General features: G+C 42.8%; 2 protein-coding genes across 4 annotated transcripts in view; both read left to right on the top strand.

Annotated features, from left to right (window-relative positions):
• The window catches only part of LOC116463163 (nucleoporin Nup43), a 156,852-nt gene extending 140,006 nt beyond the window's left edge, over positions 1-16,846 (top strand). Inside the window, exon 10 of the transcript XR_009212000.1 lies at positions 16,837-16,846. The gene's annotated coding sequence lies outside the window, so the exon portion shown is untranslated. The remainder of the gene's footprint in view (positions 1-16,836) is intronic.
• Positions 1-21,162, top strand: part of LOC116463174 (katanin p60 ATPase-containing subunit A1) — a 59,311-nt gene that overhangs the window by 35,269 nt on the left and 2,880 nt on the right. For 2 of the 3 annotated variants that reach the window (XM_058434498.1, XM_032146164.2), the window contains exons 5-8: positions 14,260-14,381; positions 15,677-15,782; positions 17,274-17,432; positions 20,702-20,828. In XM_058434498.1, coding sequence (XP_058290481.1) covers positions 14,260-14,381; positions 15,677-15,782; positions 17,274-17,432; positions 20,702-20,828 — 514 coding nt within the window. The remainder of the gene's footprint in view (positions 1-14,259; positions 14,382-15,676; positions 15,783-17,273; positions 17,433-20,701; positions 20,829-21,162) is intronic. The other variant, XM_032146165.2, reaches the window with a different exon arrangement.

Consider the following 21,162-nt stretch of genomic DNA (forward strand, 5'->3'; position numbering starts at 1 on the left):
TATTTATTTATTTATTTATTTATTTTGGAGACGAGTTTCAGTCTGCCGCCCAGGCTGGAGTGCAGTGGCACGATCTCGGCTCACTGCAACCTCCACCTCTCGGGTTCAAGTGATTCTCCTGCCTCAGACACCCAAGTAGCTGAGACTACAGGCGCAGGCCCCCAGGCCTAGCTAATTTTTGTGTTTTTTAGTAGAGATGGGGTTTCACCATATTGGTCAGGCTGGTTTCGAACTCCTGACCTTAGGTGATCCACTTGCCTCGGCCTCCCAAAGTGCTGGGATTACAGGCGTGAGCCACCTCACCTGGCAATTTTTTGTTATTTGTAGTAGAGACAGGGTTTCACCATGTTGGCCAGGATAGTCTTGATCTCTTGACCTTGTGGTCCGCCCGCCTCGGCCTCCCAAAGTGTTGGGATTACAGGCTTGAGCCACTGCGCCTGGCCAGTGTTTTATAGTTTTTAGCACATGTCATATATATGTCTTGTTAGATTTTATACCTAAGTATTTCATTTTTGTAGTGATTGTAAACAGTGTTGTATTTTTAATTTCAGTCTGTATGTTAATTGTTAAGCTATAGAAATTCAACTGAGTTTTTAAAATTATTTATTTTTTAAAAGTTGTGGTAAAATATACGTAACATAAAATTTACCATTTAAAATATTTCAAGTGTGCAGTTAAGTGGTGTTAAGTAGTACATTCACATGTTCCACTAGTTGTGGAATCATCACTACTGTCTATCCACAGAACATTTTTAATTTTTCAAAACCGAAACACTACACACATTAAAGTCATCATTCTTATCCTTCTCTCCCCTCATCCCAGCCCTTGGTAACCACCATTCTGTTTCTCTATGAATTTGACTCCTCTAGGTACCTTTTGTGACTTAGTTGTTTTACTTAGCATAGTGTTTTAGGGACTTTGCCATGTTGTAGTATGTCAAAATTTCCTTTTTCTTTAAGGCTGAGTGCTATTCCATTGCATGTATATTTCATGCTTTGTTTATCGTTCATTTGTTGATGTACACTTGGGTTGCTCTCACTCTTTGGCTTTTGTGAATAATGTTGCTTTGAATATGGGCTCATAGATATTTCTTCAAGACCCTACTTTTAAGATTTTTGGATATATACATGCCGGGCGCGGTGGCTCACGCTTGTAATCCCAGCACTTTGGGAGGCCAAGGCGGGCGGATCACGAGGTCAGGAGATCGTGACCACGGTGAAACCCCGTCTCTACTAAAAATACAAAAAAAAAAAAATTAGCTGGGTAGTGGCGGGCGCCTGTAGTCCCAGCTACTCAGAGAGGCTGAGGCAGGACAATGGCGTGAACCCGGGAGGCGGAGCTTGCAGTGAGCCAAGATTGCGCCACTGCACTCCAGCCTGGGCGACAGAGCAAGACTCCGTCTCAAAAAAAAAAAAAGATTTTTGGATATATACAAGAAGTGGATTTGCTGGGTCATATGGTAATTCCATTTTTAATTTTTTTTCAAGACAGCCTTGCTCTGTTTCCCAGGCTGGAGTGCAATGGTGCGATCTTGGCTCACCGCACCCTCCGTTTACCGGGTTCAAATGATTCTCCTGCCTCGGCCTCCCAAGTGTCTGGGATTACAGGCACCCGCCACCATGCCCGGCTAATTTTTTTAGTAGAGACGGGGTTTCACCATGTTGGTCAGGCTGGTCTTGAACTCTTGACCTCAGATGATCTGCCCACCTTGGCCTCCAAAAGTGCTGGGATTCCATCTGGCCTCATTTTTAATTTTTTGAAGAATGACAAAACTGTTTTCCACAGCAGCTGCACCATTTTACATTCCTACCAGGATTACAGTTTCTCTACATCCTCATCAGTGCTTGTTATTTTTGGGTTTCTTTGATAATAACCATGTAATTGAGTGTGAAGTAGTATCTCATTGTGGTATTGATTTGCATTTTCCCGATCATATAGTTGACATTTTTCCCAATAATATAGTTGACTTTTTTGTATGTAGTAAAATGCACATAACATAAAATTTACCATTTTAAGTTTTTAAGTGTACAGTGCAGTTGTACTAAGCGCATCAACATTGCTATGCAGCCATCACAACCATTCGTTTTCAGATCTCTTCATCTTGCAAAACTGAAACTCTGTACCCATTAAACAATAACTCACCATTCACCCTCCCTCCCAGCCCCTGGCAACCACCATTCTACTTCCTGCCTCTGTGAATTCGGCTACTTATATAAGTGGATCATAGAGCATTTATCTTTTCGTGGCAGGCTTATTTATAGCCGTCCCTGCTATCTTTAGGTTACTGTTTGTGTGGAGTATCTTTTTTCATTCTTGCACTTTTAACCTATTCGTGTGTCTAGATCTAAAGTGTCTCTTGTAGGCAACATATAGTTGGTTCATGTTTTTTTATTTTAAAATTTATTTTATTAATTAATTTTAGAGACAGGGTCTGACTGTGTTGCCCAGGCTGGAGTACAGTAAATATTCACAGTGTACTATATCATAATGCACTAAAGCCTCAAACTCCTGAGTTCCAGTGATCCGCCCCCCGATCCAGCCTGCCAAGTAGTTGAGACTATAGGTGCACACCCTGTCATGTCAGTTTTTTGTCCATTCTGCCAGTTCGTCTTTTGATGGGAGAGTTTAATCCATTTAAGCCAATTACTGATAAGGAAGGACTTCTGTTATTTCAGTTTGTATATGCCTATCTGTCTTTTTCCTTAATTTTCTACATTACTGGCCGGGGATGGTGCTCACGCCTATAATCCTAGCACTTTGGGAGGCCGAGACAGGCAGATTGCCTGAGCTCAGGAGTTCGAGACCAGCATGGACAAGATGGTTAAAGTCCGTTTCTACTAAAATACAAAAAATCAGCCGGGTGTGGTGGCGGGCACCTGTAATCCCAGCTACTCAGGAGGCCAAGGCATGAGAATCGCTTGAACCCAGGAGGCAGAGGTTGCAGTGAGCCAAGATTGCGCCATTGCACCCCAGCCTGGACAACAGAGCAAAACTCCATCTCAAAAAAAAAAAAACAAAACAAAACAAAAAAATAATTTTCTACATTACTGTCTTCTTTTTTGTTGATTTTTTTTTTTTTTTTTTTTTTTTTGAGACAGAGTCTTGCTCTATCACCCAGCCTGGAGTGCAGTGGCACAATCTCAGCTAATCTCAGCTCCTCAGTGGCACAACCTCAGCCTCCCAGGTTCAAGCGATTCTCTTGCATCAGCCTCCTGCATAGCTGGGATTACAGACATGTGTCACCACACCTGGCTAATTTTTGTATTTTTAGTAGAGACAGTTTCACCATGTTGGTCAGGCTGGTCTCGAACTCTTGACCTCAAGTGATCCACCCACCTCGGCCTCCCAAAGTACTGGGATTACAGGCGTGAGCCACTGCGCCAGGCCATTTAGTTGATTTTTTGCAGTGAAATTTTTAAATTCCCTTCTCATTTTCTTTTGTGTATATTTGTATATTTTACAGCTGTTTTCTTTGTGGTCTCTATGTTTCTCAGGCTGGAATATGGTGGCAGGATCATAGCTACTTGTAGACTCAAGTTTCTGGGCTCAAGCAATCCTCCCACCATAGCTTCCTGAGTAGCTGGGACTACAGGTGTACAGCTCCAAGCCTGGCTGATGTTTTCATCTTTTTTGTAGAGACAGGGTCTCACTGTGTTGCCCAGGCTTGTCTCAAATCCTGGCCTTAAGCAATCCTTGCATTTCAGCCTCTCAAAATAGTGGGATTACAAGCATGAGCCAACCATGTGTGACTCGCAGAGACTTTAAAAATTCCCGTGTGTGGTTACTTTTGAATTTCCTAGACTTTAACTGTCTATTTCCCCAAAAGGGAAAAAAGGAAAATGAAGGGGATGGGGGAAATAAAAGGTCGGTGGCCCTTTAACGCTCCTGAAGTTGCTTCAGCCTCAAGGGGAGGGGCTTGCAACAATGGGAGGAGGGGTGCAACCATAGCTGCCCCCTGTGACTGCAAGGTCAGAAGCTGCGTTCAGCAATCAAAACACAAATACCTAGTTTTTGGAGGACAGGGTCCTTTTTGACCATCCTGGCTCCTATGAACTGCCTGCAGACTACTCCAGGAGCACGTGTACAGTTGCTTACTAAGGGCCTACGGGCTGAGTTGTTTATTCCATTTTGTGCTGCTATCACAGAATACCACAGACTGGGTAATTTATAAAGAACAGGATTTTTTTTCCCTCACAGTTCTGGAGGCTAGGAAGTCCAAGATCAGGGGGCTGGCATGTTCAGTTGTTTGGTGAGGGCTGCATCCTCTGGAGTAGAGGAACACTTTGTTCTCACATGGCTGAAGGAATAAGAGCAGGAAATCCAAATGCTGTGTGATACCTCTTTGTAAGGGCCTTAATCCCATTCATGAGGAAGGAGCCCTTGTGGCATAATCCCCTCTCAAAGGCCCAACTTCTTTTTATTATTATTATTTTTTATTTTTATTTTTACACACAAAACAATAAACATTTTCTAAAAGTACATACAAACAAAAAGATGCATATCAAACATATTAGGAAGGTTGCACATGGGAAGACGGGGAATAGAAATGGGGGGTGGGAATTAAAATAAATGAGAGAGGGACTTTGTATGGATCAATGATAATAACTCAATCCTCTATTTGACAAAGAAGAAGGAGAAGGAAGAGGAAGAGAAAGAAAGTGGGATAAAGGATCAGAAAGGGAGGAAAATAGAAAAAATTAGAGTATGACTCCAGGGTAGACCTGTTTTGTTGTCGCTTGGTTGGTTGGTTGGTTTGTCAGTTGTATTTTTCATATGTTTCGCCATGTTGGCCAGGCTGGTCTCGAACTCCTAGCCTCAAGTGATCAACCCACCTCAGCCTCCCAGAGTACTGGGACTACAGGCGTGAGCCACCACGTCCAGCCCCCACATTGCTTCTGGCCTCTGTGGTAGACCTCCCAGACAGGGCGGCCAGGCAGAGGCGCTCCCCACATCCCAGATGGGGCGGCCAGGCAGAGGTGCTCCTCACTTCCCAGATGGGGTGGCCAGGCAGAGATTCTCCTCACTTCCTAGACGGGGTGGCGGCCAGGCAGAGGGGCTTCTCACTTCCCGAACGGGGCGGCCGGGCAGAGGTGCTCCTCACATCCCAGACAATGGGTGGCTGGGCAGAGGTGCTCCTCACTTCCCAGAGGGGGCGGCCAGGCAGAGGCGCTCCTCACTTCCCAGACGGGGCGGCCAGGCAGAGGCGCTCCTCACTTCCCAGATGGGGCGGAAAGGCCCAACTTTTAATACGAGCACATTAGCTATTGAGTTTCATCACCTTGCTTTTGGAGGGACACATTAAAACCATAGCAGTAGCTGGGCTGAAATTAATAAAAATTAACCATAATTTGTCATTTACCATCCAGGTTTCCCCCTGGAAGTTGCAGCCCTCCCAGTAGACTCCAGAGTTCCTAAATAGTTGCATAAGACAGATTCTGCAGGTGCAGTTTTTGTTTAGGTGGAGATACAGATTCTTGATGCTTCCTACTCTGCCAGTCTTCCATTGTCCTGTCCCAATAATTGATTTTTATATGTTTATCTTCTGTCTTGTCACCTTAATACTATGCTAGAATTGTTCATTCTAGGAGAATTTTTGTAGATTCCTTAGTATTTTCTGTGTGGACAATTATGTTATCTGCAAATATTTCTGTATTTTTGGATTTCTATGCCTTTTATTTCCTCTTCTTACCTTATTGCATTGGCTAGAACTTCCAGTACTATGTCAAATAAGAGTGACAAAGTAGATGTCCTTTCTGTGTTCCTGATTTTAGGAGGAAAGAATTCAGTGTTTCATCACAGAGAGTATAATGTTAGCTGTAGGTGTTTTTGTAGATGTTCTTTTTTTTTTTGAGACGGAGTCTCGCTCTGTTGCCCAGGCTAGAGTGCAGTGGTGTGATCTCCACTCACTGCAAGCTCCACCTCCCAGGTTCACACCATTCTCCTGCCTCAGCCTCCTGAGTAGCTGGGACTGCAGGTACCCACCACCACGCCTGGCTAATTTTTTGTATTTTTAGTAGAGACGAGGTTTCACTGTGTTAGCCAGGATGGTTTTGTAGATACTCTTTATCAGGTTGAGGATATTCCCTTTAAATTCTATTTTTCTGAGAACTTATGTCCTGAATGGGTACTCAGTTTTAGCACATGCTTTTCTGCATTTGTTGCATGATCACACAGGTCTTTTTCTTTAGTCTGTTAATATAGTGGATTATATTGATTAATTTTGGAACATTGAACTAGTCTTATGTTCCTGGAATAATTCTCACTTGGTCATGATATGTAATTCTTTTTATATCTTGCTGAATTCTATTTGGTAATATTTTGTTAACAATTTTTGCATCTGTATATTCATGAATGATACTGGTCTATAGTTTTTCCTTTGTTTTGTTTTTTTGGAACTGTCTTCATCTGATTTCAGTACCAGGGTAATATAGCCTTTTATAAAATGAATTGAGAAATTTTCCTTCTGTGCTCTGGAAGAGTTTGTTGTATAGAATTGATTTAATTCTTTTTAAAAATTTTTTTTTTGAGACAGGGTCTCACTCTGTCACCCAGGCTGGAGTGCAGTGGCGTGATCTTGGCTCACTGCAGCCCTCGCCTCCTGGGTTCAATAGATTCTCGTGCTTCAGCCTCACGAGTAGCTGGGGTTACGGATGTGTGCCACCATGCCTGGCTAATTTTTTTGTATTTTTAGTAGAGACAGGGTTTCACCATGTTGGCCAGGCTGATCTCGAACTCCTGACCTCAGGTGATCCACCCGCCTCGGCCTCCCAAAGTGCTGGGATTATCGGTGTGAGTCATCGCACCCGGCCTTAATTCTTTTTTAAATGTTTCTACAATGAAACTACCTGGGCTTGAATATTTCTTTAAAACTATGAATCACCTTCATTAATAGTTATGGTACTGTTCAGATTATCTTCTTTTATTAGGTGAGTTGTCGTAGTTTGTGGTTTTCAAAGAATTAGTCCATTTAGTCCAAGTTGTCAAATTTATGTATGTAGCATTTTTGTAGGATTCCGTATTCTTTTTTTTTTAAGATGGAGTCTCGCTTTGTTGCCCAGGCTGGAGTGCAGTGGCGCAATCTCAGCTCACTCCAAGCTCCGCCTCCCGGGTTCACGCCATTCTCCTGCCTCATCCTCCCCGAGTAGCTGGGACTACAGGCACCCGCCACCATGCCCGGCTAATTTTTTGCATTTTTAGTAGAGATTGGGGTTTCACCATGTTAGCCAGGATGGTCTCGATCTCCTGACCTTGTGATCCACCCACCTTGACCTCCCAAAGTGCTGGGATTACAGGCGTGAGCCACCATGCCTGGCCATATTCCTTATTTAAATGCTTGCAGGTCTATAATGATAGCTCCTTTTTCATTCCTTGTATCAGTAATACGTGTTCTCTGTCCTTTTTGTATTGTCAGTATTGCTAGAGGTTTGTCAATTTTTAATCTTTTTTAAAGACTCCTTTGTTTCATTGATTTTTCTCTATAGTTATTCTGTTTTTAACTTTATTGCTTTTTGCTCTTACCAATATCTTTGTTTTTCTTTTTTCTTTTTTTTTTTTTTTTTGAGACAGAGTTTCGCTCTTATTGCCCAGGCTGGAGTGCGATGGCACTATCTCAGCTCACTGCAACCTCCGCCTCCCGCCTCCCAGGTTCGAGTGATTCTCCTGCCTCAGCCTCCTGAGTAGCTGAGATTACAGGCTCCCGCCACCACGCTTAGCTAATTTTTGTATTTTTTAGTAGAGACAGGGTTTCGCCATGTTGAGTAGGCTGGTCTCGAACTCCTGACCTCAGGCAATCCCTCCTGCCTTAGCCTCCCAAAGTGCTGAGATTATAGGCGTGAGCCACTGCACCTGGCCTGTTATTTTCCTTTTTAGCTTTGAGTTTATTTTGTTCTTTTCTACATTCATGAGGTAAAAGCTTAAATGATTATTTGAGACTTTTTTGTTTGTTTGTTTCTGAGACGGAATCTTGCCCTGTTGCCTGGGCTGGAGTGCAATGGTGCAGTCTTGGCTCACTGCAACCACCACCTCCCAGGTTCAAGCAATTCTCCTGCCTCAGTCTCCCAAGTAGCTGGGACTATAGGCATGGAACACCACGCCTGACTAGTTTTTGTATTTTTAGAAGAGATGGAGTTTTGCCACGTTGGCCAAGCTGGTCTCGAATTCCTGACCTCAGGTGATCCACCTGCCACGGAGTCTCACTCTGTCACCCAGGCTGGAGTGCAGTGGCGTGATCCCAAAGTGCTGGGATTACAGGTGTGAGCCACCATGCCCGGCCTGAGACTTTTTTTCTTGCCTAACATATGCATTTAGTGCTCTAAATTGCCCTCTCAGCACTGCTTTAACTGTGTCCCAGAAATTTTGATAAGTTGTATCTTTATTTTTCTTCAGGTCAGTGTGTTCTTTGATAGCCATTGAGACTTCCTCTTTGACCAGGATTATTTAGTAGCATGTTGTTTAGTTTCCAATTGTGTGGAGATTTTCTTGTTTTCTTCCTGTTACTGATTTCTAGTTTGAATCTTTTGTGCTTTGAGAATATACTTCATATAATTTCAATTTTTTTAAACTTGTCTAAGTTTGTTTTTGGCTTAAGATATAGTCTGTTTTGGTATATGTTCTGTGAACACTTGAAAAGAGTATGTATTTTGCTGTTGTTAGGTGGAATTTTCTGTAAATGTCTGTTGGATCCTTTGGATGGTGGTGTTACTGAGCTCTATATCCTTGCTGATTTTTTTTTTTTTTTGAGATAGCATCTCACTGTGTTGCCCAGGCTGGAGTGCAGTGGCACCGATCATAGCTCAATGCAACCTTGAACTCCTTAGGCTCAAGGGATCTTCCTGACTCAGTCTCCCAAGTAGCTGGGACTACAGATGTGTGCTACCACACCTGGCTAATTTTTTAATTTTTATTTTGTAGAGACAGGATCTTTTTTTTTTTGGAGACGGAGTTTCACTCTTGTTGCCCAGGCTGGAGGGCAATGGCGTGATCTCGGCTCACCGCAACCTCCACCTCCCGGGTTCAAGTGATTCTCCTGCCTCAGCCTCCCAAGTAGCTGGGATTACAGGCATGTGCCACCACACCCAGCTAATTTTGTATTTTTAGTAGAGACAGGGTTTCTCCATGTTGTTCAGGCTGGTCTCGAACTCCGACCTCAGGTGATTCGCCTGCCTCGGCCTCCCAAAGTGCTGGGATTACAGACATGAGCCACCGCACCTGGCCTATTTTTTTTTTTTTGAGACGTAGTCTAGCTCTGTTGCCCAGGCTGAAGTGCAGTGGCGTGATCTCAGCTCACTGCAACTTGTGCCTCCTGAGTTCAAGTGATTCTCTTGCCTCAGCCTCCCGAGTAGTTAGGATTACAGGTGTCCGCCACCATGTCCAGCTAATTTTTGTATTTTTAGTACAGATGGGGTTTCACTGTGTTGGCCAGGCTGGTCTCAAACTCCTGACCTCGTGACCTGCCCGCCTCGGCCTCCCAAAATGCTGGGATTACAGGCCTGAGCCACCACGCCTGGCTGAGACAGGATCTTATTTTATTGCCCAAGCTGGTCTTGAAGTCTTGGGCTCAAGCAGTCTTGCCACCTTGGCCTCCCCAAGTGCTAAGATTATAGATAGGCGTGGGCCACCGCACCTGGCCTGAGTTTTTTTCTTCAAAAAAAACTTTTTTTTTTTTTTCCTTAAAAAATACTATGCTACTTCCTCTGGCTTGCTTTTCTGAGAAGAAATCTGCTTTCATCTGAATTGTTTTTCCCTATAAGCAAGGTGTTGATATTCTTTCATTGCTTTCAATTTTTTCTTTGTCTTTGGTTTTCAGAAATTAAAGTATAATGTGTGTTGGCATGGAGTCTTTGGAGTGTTCTGTTTGTTTCTGAGGCTATTTTTCTTCATAATGTTTCAAGTACATTCATAATTATTGAAGCATGTAAAAGGCTTTAAAATCTGTCAGGAAACTCTAACATCACTGTCATCTTGGTCTTGGCATCTGTTGATTGCCTCTTTACATTTAATTTGAGATCTTCATGGCTCTTGGTATGAGGAATTTTCTGTTGAAACCTGGATATTTTCATATTATATCATGACACTCTAGATCTTATTTAGACCTTCTGTTTAGCTGACTTTTCCTAACATTGCTCTGGCAGGGAGAATAGGGGTGCCACCGCTGCCAGGTGGGGATGGAAGTTCAGGTTCCCCAGCCAGCCTCTGTCGGCACCTGCCTAGGGGCAGAGGCCTTCTCATTACTGCTGAGCTGCGGTGGAAGTTCTCCACACTCTCTCCAGGGACACTGTGGTTGGGGAGTGGAAGTCCAGGTTCCCTCTATGATGTCCAGTGACTGTGGCGGGGAGGGGTGGGGGAGAGAACATGCAGGGGCTCTTGTTCATTTCATTTTTGGGAATGAAAGTTTCAGCTTATTATTTAGCCTCTGATTCTACCCTGGTGGGGGTTTGAGGTAACTCACTGTAGGCTTCCAGAGGTAGAAAGTCCTAGGCCTTCCACCCTGCCTTTGCTGCCCTGGGTGGGGCTGGGGCCACAAGTCTTTGGTGGTGCTTGACTGGAGTAGTGTTACTGTCTAAAAGCTCTGTCTTGCTAGACTGCCCCTTCCTTGGTCTTTGCCTAGAAAGAGCAAGCTTCTGTTGGGGTGTTTTTGTTTGTTCAAATTGGCATATCCAGGTTGCCGGCTCTTCAGCTGCAAGTCTGGATATTTGAAAGAAAGAAAACCCAGGGAACTCACACCATGTTTGAGGGTTAGTGGCTCTGCTGGCTTCTTTGCACCTTTCAGAGTCCTCCTGTGTTTGTGGTATGTATAATACCCAAGGGTTTTAGCCCTACTTAGCAGAAGAAATGCTGAAAAGTATGCTCCATCTTCCTGGAAATGAGAATCCAGCTGTCATTTTTAATTAACTCTTTTAATTGAGGTAATGGGTTTTGTATTTATAATTTTGCCAGCTTTAAAAGAACTAGTTTGTTTGTTTGTTTTTTGTGAGACAGAGTCTCACTCTGTCGCCCAGGCTGGAGTGCAGTGGCCTGATCTCGGCTTACTGCAACTTCTGCCTGCCGGGTTCAAGCAATTCTCCTGCCTCAGCCTCCCGAGCAGCTGGGATTACAGGTGTGCGCCATCACATCTGGCTAATTTTTGTATTGTTAGTAGAAACAGGGTTTCATCATGTTGGCCAGGCTGGTCTCGAACTACTGACCTAAGGTCATCTGCCTGCCTCGGCCTCCCAAAGTGCTGGGATTACAGGCGTGAGCCACTGAGCCCAGCAAAAGAACTAGTTTTAAACCCAAGGACTTATGTCCTGATTAATCCGTCTATCTGAAACTTTATTTTGAGCATGAAAAAAGGAGTCTAGGTCCCTTTGAATCCTTCACCTGTTTTTTTCCACTTCCTACTAGTTACTGTTTTCACTTAGAACAAGTTATTGTTTGTTTTTATTTGAGATGGAGTCTTGTTCTGTTGCCCAGGCTGGAGTGCAGTAGTGCAATCTCAGCTCAGTGTAACCTCCGCCTCCTGGGTTCAAGCGATTCTCCTGCCTCAGCCTCTTGAGTAGCTGGGACTACAGGCATGTACCACTATGCCCAGCTAATATTTTTGTATTTTTAGTAGAGAGGGGGTTTCACCATGTTGGCCAGCCTGATCTCGAACTCCTGGCCTCAACGGATCCACCCGCCTCAGCCTCTCTAAGTGCTAGAATTATAGGCATGAGCCACTGCACCTGGCCGGGAGCAAATTATTAGATAGATGTATATCTAAAAGAAATTGTACTACTTCAACTAATTAAATAAAATCCTATTAAATATGTGAACATTTGAAATTCCACAGCTTCCTTTGGCTGGCCTATTACAACACTGTTTCTTTTTTCTGCCTACTTAAATTTGTTTTGCTTTGTCTGCGAACATTCCCTTAGTACTGTGTTCTATGGGAGAAAAGAAAGAGAAAGAGAAAATGCCTTATATTTGTATCTTCCCTGGCTTACAGTATATGTTCCTGATAGTCAGGGACAGTGTCTTCTTTCTGTTCTCCATAGCTGCTAACACAGAACAGATACTTGTTAGATATCTGTAAATGAATAACAACTTTATAAATACTTTGAAGAAAAGATTAACTTCTTCTCTTTTAAATGTTACACAGTTCTGGCCGGGTGTGGTGGCTCATACCTGTAATCCCAGCACTTTGGGAGGCTGAGGTGGGCGAATCACCAGAGATCAGGAGTTCAAGAGCAGCCTGGCCAACATGGTGAAACCCCATCTCTATTAAAAATATAAAAAGTTAGCCAGGCGTGGTGGTGGGCGCCTGTAATCCCAGCTACTCGGAAGGCTGAGGCAGGAGAATTGCTTGAACCTGGGAAGCAGAGGTTGCAGTGAGCCAAGATCGTGCCACTGCACTCCAGCCTGGGCAACAAGAGTGAAACTCTGTCTCAAAAAAAAAAAAAAGAAAGTTACACAGTTCCTTCCTTGAATCTTTTATGTTAATATTGGAGGCTCAATACACACATTGTGGAACTGATGCTTATTTGGCCATCTAGGTTAACATTTTGAATATCATAAACATTGGTTAAGTCTGGACATTAATAATGGCATTAGACAGCACCAGTTGGCAAAGGAAACATCATGTGACGTGCAAAAAATATTTATGGGAATTGGGTAACAATCTTAGTACGGCAGAAAAAATGTTTATTTACCCTAATGCAGGGCTTCATAAATTTTCTTGGCCTATAACATTCATAAGTATCTTAGTAATTTTTATATAGCATCTCTAGGCCAAGACACCCATCCACTTATGAAAAATACCTATCCATTTATGAAGAAGTTAGGTTCAAACAGTTTGTGTCCTAGCAGTTTAACACCTATTGGGCCCTGTTACACAGTTTCCCAAACCCTGCAGTCAGAACGGACATTCTACCCTCATTCCTCTTCCACATTGATTTTCTCTCTGTACATTTTATCACAGCAACTGCCCAAAACCCAGCTTCACAAAAATAGGGCATTATTGAGGCCGGACACAGTGGCTCACGCCTGTAATCCCAGCACTTTGGGAGGCCGAGGTGGGTGGATCCCTTGAGGTCAGCAGTTCGAGACTAGCATGGCCAACATGCTGAAACCCCATCTCTACTAAAAATAATTAGCCGGGCGTGGTGATGCACACCTGTCATCCTACTCAGAAGGCTGAGACAGGAGAATTGCTTGAACCCGGGAGGTGGAGGTTGCAGTGAGCCAAGATCACACTACTACACGCTAGCCTGGGCGACAGAGTGAGACTCTAGCTCAAAAATAAATAAATAAATAAACAAGGCATTATTGCAGAGGAGTATAGCAGTCTTATGTAGGAATTGTGAACTACCTCTAGCTAGTAGTTCACACAATGTTCAACAGATGTTGCTGTGTTTCTTTAATTTAAACTATCCCACAATACCTTGTGAGTTTGCCATTGTGTCCTGGGTATCGAGTACATAGTTTGGGAACCGTGGCCCTAAAGACTGTCATCACAGAGGATGAGAAGAATCCCATGTAAGGACTGAGATGTGCCTTTTGGAGGGTAGTGGGAATAATGAAAAGGGATATTTTTAGGAGCATTGATGAGGGACAAGTAGGTGTTTAAAGATTGAGCCATAGTCTTGGCTAAATAAGCCATCTGTCTTTAATCTTATCTCCTCTAAAGGATTGAAACACATTTTGTGTATATCTGATATTCACTTGTGACCACATTTATCTCAGTATTAATTTTTTTATGCTAGCCAGTTCATATGCATGGTCATTTTTATTTTTCTTTGATACTTTTGATATATCAAACCGATGTTGATGTAGAAGGATGACTTAGAGTCTTTGGTCATATCCTTGTTATTGTATTATTAGCTTTTTTTTTTTTTTTTTTTTTTTTGAGATGGAGTCTTGCTCTGTCACCCGGGCTGGAGTGCAGTGACATGATCTTGGCTCACTGCAAGCTCCGCCTCCTGGGTGGTTCACACCATTCTCCTGCCTCAGCCTCCCGAGTAGCTGGGACTACGGGTGCCCGCCACCATGCCTGGCTGATTTTTTTGTATTTTTAGTAGAGATGAGATTTCACCCTGTTAGCCAGGATGGTCTGGATTTCCTGACCTCGTGATCCACCCACCTTGGCCTCCCAAAGTGCTGGGATTACAGGTGTGAGCCACCACGCCCGGCCAAATGATGTATTAGCTTTTTAAAGGATGTCACTTGAGTCCAGTGTGTGTTTCCTACTCACAGAAACAAAATAAATGAATCAAAAGCGCTTGTTTTTTTCTCTTGATGTAGAACAAATCACCTGCTGCAGTAACAGAACCAGAGACAAATAAATTTGATAGTACCGGATATGATAAAGACTTAGTAGAAGCTTTGGAAAGAGATATAATTTCCCAGAATCCCAATGTTCGATGGTAAGTTATATCACAACCAAATAATTGGGTGCTGATTATGCTATTCAGAATGGAAAATGGAGCAAATGTGAGCATGTATTGAAGAGCAGAGCTTGAGGACAGAACCGGAGTATGTGCAGCATGAGCATGACTTCCCTGCATTCAGCCTGTTCCAATTTTTGTCTGAGAGTCTGAGGTTTTTGTTTTTGTTTTTTAGAGACAGAGTCTCACTTTATTGCCCAGGCTGGAGGACAGTGGCTCGATCATAGCTCACTGCAGGCTCAAACTCCTAGGCTCAAGTGATCCTCCTGCTACAGCCTTCCAAGTAGCTGGGACCACAGGTGCACACCACCACATCTAGCATAATTTAAAAAAATGTTTTGTAGAGATTGAGTCTTGATCAGGCTGGTCTTGAACTCCTGGGTTCAAGTGATCCTCCTGCCTCAGCCTCCCAAAGTGCTAGGATTACAGTCATGAGCCTGTGCACCTGGCCAAGGCAATGATTTGTATGTACATGTGTTGCTTATTATCTATAGCATCCTAGAAATGTTGCTTTTATTTTCTTTTACAGCAGTGGTTCTCAACTTTATTAATATTACATGTAATCAAAGATCTGTAATGTATTACAATGAGTTATAAAAGTTAACTTTTCCACAAAGTTAGGTATATTTTGTTTATATTTCTGTTAAAACCTTAATGATTATTAGGTATGGGTTTGAACGATACTAAAAAATATTGGGGATATTAATATTTTATACAATGAAAATACTTTTTTTAAACAGAAATTGCCACATGTAGCAGTAGTAGTAGGTATTCTAGTGGTTGGAGACGACTTTGATACTCTCTATGATACTCTTTAACCTTGGCGTCTACCTCTTAATAGAGCTGGAGGCAAAGCAGCTATGTTGTAGCCTGTCTCTGCTTTCTGCCATTTTTATTCTTTATGCTTTTTTTTTAGTTTTTAAAAAAAATGAGATCATTGTTTCTAAATCATGGAGGTTATGGAATGAGGACCATAAGAGCAGGAGTTTAAAATGAGATGACACATAACCCTGAAGAGTGTGCCTGCAGACTGTGTTCTCATGGTCCAGGCTAAAAACTGTCAACTGCCAATAACTGAAGAAAAGGTTGTGCTCTTTATATATCTGCTGGTTGACATGGTGGGCCTCGTCACAGTGCGTTAGTTCACCCGGGCTCAGAGAGAGGCTCACCATTCTGTCAGTAGCGCAACATTATGTGCTTCCAGTGGTTCTCAACAGTGACTGCATAGACATGTATCATCTAAAGGGTTGTTAATAAAATGTCTTCTCTTTCAGGGATGATATCGCTGATTTAGTAGAAGCTAAAAAGTTGCTTAAGGAAGCCGTAGTGTTACCAATGTGGATGCCTGAATTCTTTAAGGGCATTAGGAGACCATGGAAAGTAAGTTTATGACTGTGATGGCATTGTCAAAGTAAATGGCGGCATGTTGACACAGAGAGCCAATATTTATCTATATTGGGAAAAGTGGAGGGAGAAAGTGGAGTAAGGAAATTTTTAAATTAAAAGGTATGTGTTGTGCTACTGAGAATTTTGTTAGACCAGAACCTATTGCAAGATTCCTAGAATAAGAAATACATACAATATGATCTTTGGAAAGTTGAATACACAGCATTAAAATTTAGAATTTGGCCGGGCGTGGTGGCTCATGCCTGTAATCCCAGCACTTTAGGAGGCCGAGGCAGGCAGATCACCTGAGGTCAGGAGTTCGAGACCAGCCTGACCAACATGGAGAAACCCTGTCTCTACTAAAAATATAAAACTAGCCGGGCGTGGTGGTGCATGCCTGTAATCCCAGCTACCCGGGAGGCTGAGGCAGGAGAATTGCCTGAACCTGGGAGGCAGAGGTTGTGGTGAGTTGAGATCACGCCATTGCACTCCAGCCTGGGCAACAAGAGCGAAACTCTGTCTCAAAAAAACAATTAGAATTCACCCCATTTAGAATGAGCTTGTATTTGCAAATATGACCCAGTCAGCTAATGCAAAACCACTCCATTTTATGTGTCATGTTGCATGATTGTAACCTGTATTCTGGGGATTGTTCTCAATAAATTAATGGGAAATATCTGCATGTGATAAATACTTTTTAAAGTCATGGGCTGATCTAAAAAAAGACCATTAAAAAAGCCTTTCTTGGATTTGGAAAACACACTGATAGGTAACTCTGCATGTATGAATAGTTGTAAAAATCCTTTATACATTAGGTGATAAGATACAAAATGATAGACATACTTTGAATAAATTATATATATATGTATTTTGTTTGTTTTGTTTTGAGACGGAGTCTCGCTCCATTGCCAGGCTGGAGTGCAGTGCGATCTTGGCTCACTGCAATCTCCGCCTCACGGGTTGAAGCAATTCCCCTTCCTCAGCCTCCCGAGTAGCTGGGATTACAGGCGTGTACCACCACGCCCAGCTAACTTTTTTTGTATTTTAGTAGAGACGGGGTTTCACCATGTTGGCCAGGATGGTCCCAATCTCCTGACCTCGTGATCTGCCTGCCTCGGCCTCTCAAAGTGCTGGGACTACAGGCGTGAGCCACCATGCCTGGCCGAATAAGTTATATTTTTAAAAAACCTAATTTGTCTGAGCAAAAGGACAATCAGGATATAAATCCAGATGCTAATGGTACCTCTGTTAGGGTGTTGACATTATAAACTACTTTTTCTCATCTTTGAGTTCCAAATTTTTCATAATGTGGTTATCTTCTTTTTTAATGGGAAGAGTAAATTTGTGACAAAGTATCCTCCTGTTTATCTGTTTGTCTTGATATTATATATAAGTTGATCGAAATTTGCTACTTAGTAATGACATTTTTATGAATTAGAACAATGGCAGATAAATCCTCTGCTGAGGCTATTATATTCACAACAGGGAGTACTGATGGTCGGCCCACCTGGCACGGGGAAGACGCTCCTTGCTAAAGCAGTAGCTACAGAATGCAAGACAACATTCTTCAATGTCTCTTCATCAACTCTGACTTCCAAATACAGAGGAGAATCTGAGAAGCTTGTTCGTCTTCTGTTTGAAATGGTGAATGTTTGAGACAGCTCTAATGATTCTTTACCTCTCTAAAAGGGGAGAAAGTGAGCTGTAACTATCTCCAGTATATGGAATAGTTAGGCACGATGCCATTTTGCCCAGAGTGTGATTCCTGTGTCCTTAAAGCTAGCTTTCTTTACAAACATGAATAATTAGAGTTTCTCTTTGTCTCTTTTTCTCCAGATGTAGATCCAAATCTACCAGTTTTGGGGCATGCTCACATTATGGGATCTGCATTACTAATCTTCTGTAGGAATCTGAAATTATTGTTTTTTAAATGAATAGGTTTAGTTATGATGATAACCACAGTATTGTAATAATGATGCCAAAAGGTGAGAATCATAAGTTATTGTGGAACTTAGGTCACCTCCGATCTATTAACTGTACCAAGTGCCTTCATTTTAATGACCTAATCTTTGGATTAGGTTCTTTCTTCTATCAATACAAATCAGAGTACCAATAGAAGAAATGTAATTCAACAAGTTCTGGTAGAGTGTTTAGATTGAATTCTACAGCCTTTTAAACTTAAGACTTTGTTAAGCTTCACTGATTACTTCACTCTTGCCTCTAAGAAACAGAGTAGTTTTATGTAATTAGGATAGAGTTATGCTATTAGTGACAAAGACGTGAATCTTCTTTTTTTTGAAATGGGTTCTCAGTCTTGTCTAGGCTGGTATGCAGGAGCATGATCACAACTTGCTGCATCCGTGACCTCCCAGGCTCAAGTGATCCTCCTGTCTAAGCCTCCCAAGTAGCTGGGACGATGGACATGAGCCACCACACTCAGCTAATTTTTTTTTTTTTTAACAGATGGGGTCTTGCTGTGTTGCCCAGGCAGATCTTGAACTCCTGGGTTCAAGTGATCCTCTTGCTTCAGACTCCCAAAGTGCTGGATTTACAGGCATGGGTCACCAATCCTGGTCAAGACATGAATTCTATTTTTTTAGACAGGGTCTCATTTTGTCACCTAGGCTGGAGTGCAGTGTTGCAATCTCGGCTCACAGCAGCCTTCACCTCCTAGCCTCAAGCGATCCTCCCACTTTAGCCTCCTGAGTAGCTGGGACTACACATGTGCACTACCATTCCTGGCTAATTTTTGTATTTTTAGTAGAGATGAGGTTTTGCCATGTTGACCAGGCTGGTCTTGAACTCCTGACCTCAGGTGATCTGCCCACCTTGGCCTCCCAAAGTGTTAGGATTACAGGTATGAGCCACTGCGCCTGGCCTTTTTTGATTTTTTTGTAGAAATGAAGTCTCACTACATTGCCCAGGCTAGTCTAGAACTCCTGGCCTCAAATACTCCTCTTGCCTAGACCCCATGAAGTGCTGGGATTACAGGCAAGAGCCATTGTGTTCAGCTTTTTTGTTTTTTTTTTTTTTAAGATAAGCTCTCACTATATTGTACAGGTTGTAGTGCAGTGGTTATTCACAGGCACAATCATAGCATACTGCATCCTCCTCTCTCAGCCTCCCAAGTAGCTGGGACTTCAGGCGTGTACCACTGCACTCAGCTTTCAAGCCTTACTTTTATTGTCCTTAGGGTAATGAACTCTCAGCGAAGTTAGCCCTTATTTTGTCATAGTTCCAGCAAAAGTCCAAAGATCAATATTTGGCCTGTTTTGAGTTTTATACCTATGCCTAAACTCCTTGTTTTTGGTCAGAGAATTGGAGTGCTCTGATTGGCCAGGCCTGAATAAAACCCCTGGAGTTCCAAGTAAAGTTAGCCTCTTTTGAAGTAGTGGAATAAGAATGAAAGAGGAGCCCGGCATTGTGGCTCACGCCTGTAATCCCCACACTTTGGGAGGTCGAGGCGGGCAGATCACTTGAGGTCAGGAGTTCAAGACCAGCCTGGCCAACATGAGGAAACCCCGTCTCTACTAAAAATACAAAAATTAGCCAGGTGTGGTGGCATGCACCTGTAATCCCAGCTACTTGGGAGGTTGAGGCAGGAGAATCGCTTGAACCGGGGTGGCAGAGGTTGCAGTGAGCCGAGATCATGGTGTTACACTCCAGCCTAGGAGACACAGTGAGACTCCTGTCTCAAAAAAACAGAAAGAATGAATGAATGAATGAATGAGGGATGATTTGCAAATGAAAAAGAGGCTTCTCTTACCAGAAGTGTGCTGTGCAGGAAGAACCAATTGGTGTCCTCTACAGTACCTTCCTGGGCCAGCTAAACCCAGGACACATAGCCTTTACGTGAAGTCAGATCATTCTGCATACCCTCAGTATGTGGGAAGAATCAGTCTAGTCACTTTTGCTTGGTGTGGCAACAGACCGAAATTTAATTTTTGTTGATGTAGGTTCTTTTGATAGATGGTTCCTAAAATTTTAGTTGAGAATTTTCTTGGATGTTTTAATGATGATTAAGTTCACTCTTTCCCTCTCTCCATTTGTTGAAAAAGTACAAAAATATTTATACATAAAAACCCAAGTATTGACTCTCTTTAAAGATGAAATTATCCTACTAGGTAATGTGGCTCATTGTAATCCTAGCATTTTGGGAGGCCAAGGCAGCAAGATTGCTTGAGTCTAGGAGTTTGAGACCAGCCTGGGCAACATAATAAGACACCATCTCTGCCAAAAATATAAAAATAAGCCTGGTGTGGTGGCACACACCTGTAGTCCTAGCTACTCGGGAGGTTGAGGTGAGAGGATTGCTTGAGCCCAGGAGCTCAAGGTTGAAGTGACCTAAAATCATATCACTGCACTCCAGCCTGGATGACAGAGCAAGACCTTGCCTCTTAAAAATAAAAATAAAAAATGGTTCATTAGAAGCCATATTTTAGCTGTTCTAATTCTATCCCATCTTCCCAATATTAGCGTGAGAGAAAGATGCAGTGTGGCAGGCTCCTTAGCTGTTTTGTTGTTTTCTTTCTTTCCTCTTGTTTTAGAGACAGGTTCTCACTCTGTCACCCAGTCTGGAATACAGTGGTGTGGTATGATCATAGCTCACTGCAGCCTTGAACTCCTTGGCTCAAGGGATCCTCTCACCTAGCCTCCTGAGTAGCTGGGACTCAGGCATGTGTAACCACACTCAACTAATATTTTAATTTTCTGTAGAGATGGAGTCTTGCTATGTTGCCCAGGCTGGTCCCGAACTCTTGGGCTCAATCCATCCTCCTGCCTCACCCTCCCAGTGTTGGGATTACTGGTGTGAGCCACTGCGCCCAGCCCCCCTCAGCCATTTTCTGATTGCTAATCTGTAGATTATTTTTAAATGAAATAATAGCTTGGTATTGCATGGTTTCTTCCTTTAGGCTCGATTTTATTCTCCAGCCACCATATTTATTGATGAGATAGACTCTATCTGTAGTCGCCGAGGGACTTCTGAAGAACATGAAGCAAGCAGAAGGGTGAAAGCAGAGCTACTGGTTCAAATGGATGGTATCTGTGTTTAGCATGAGTTGACCAGGGACGGGAGGTTGTTAGGTGTGGCATCTCCAGTTCCAGTGGGTCAAACTTTACTCATGGTGCTAACCCAAGGCTTTTAATAGGTATTCATAACTTCAGACGGACTAGAGGGGGTGGCAAGTAGTTCCTGATAGTGATAGTAATAGATTTGGTACACTGACAGTGGTGACAAGTCAGAATTAATGGCCACCCACAGGGCACCCTTTTGGTATATACAACTCTTACTTTAGCTATGAAATTGAAATAAAATAAATGCAGAAAAATTGGCCTTAGAGTTTATGTATGCTTTGAAAAAGATTTAAAATTG

Source organism: Hylobates moloch, unplaced genomic scaffold (genome assembly GCF_009828535.3).
Source record: "Hylobates moloch isolate HMO894 unplaced genomic scaffold, HMol_V3 SCAFFOLD_28, whole genome shotgun sequence".
In the NCBI taxonomy this organism is placed as follows: Eukaryota; Metazoa; Chordata; class Mammalia; order Primates; family Hylobatidae; genus Hylobates; species Hylobates moloch.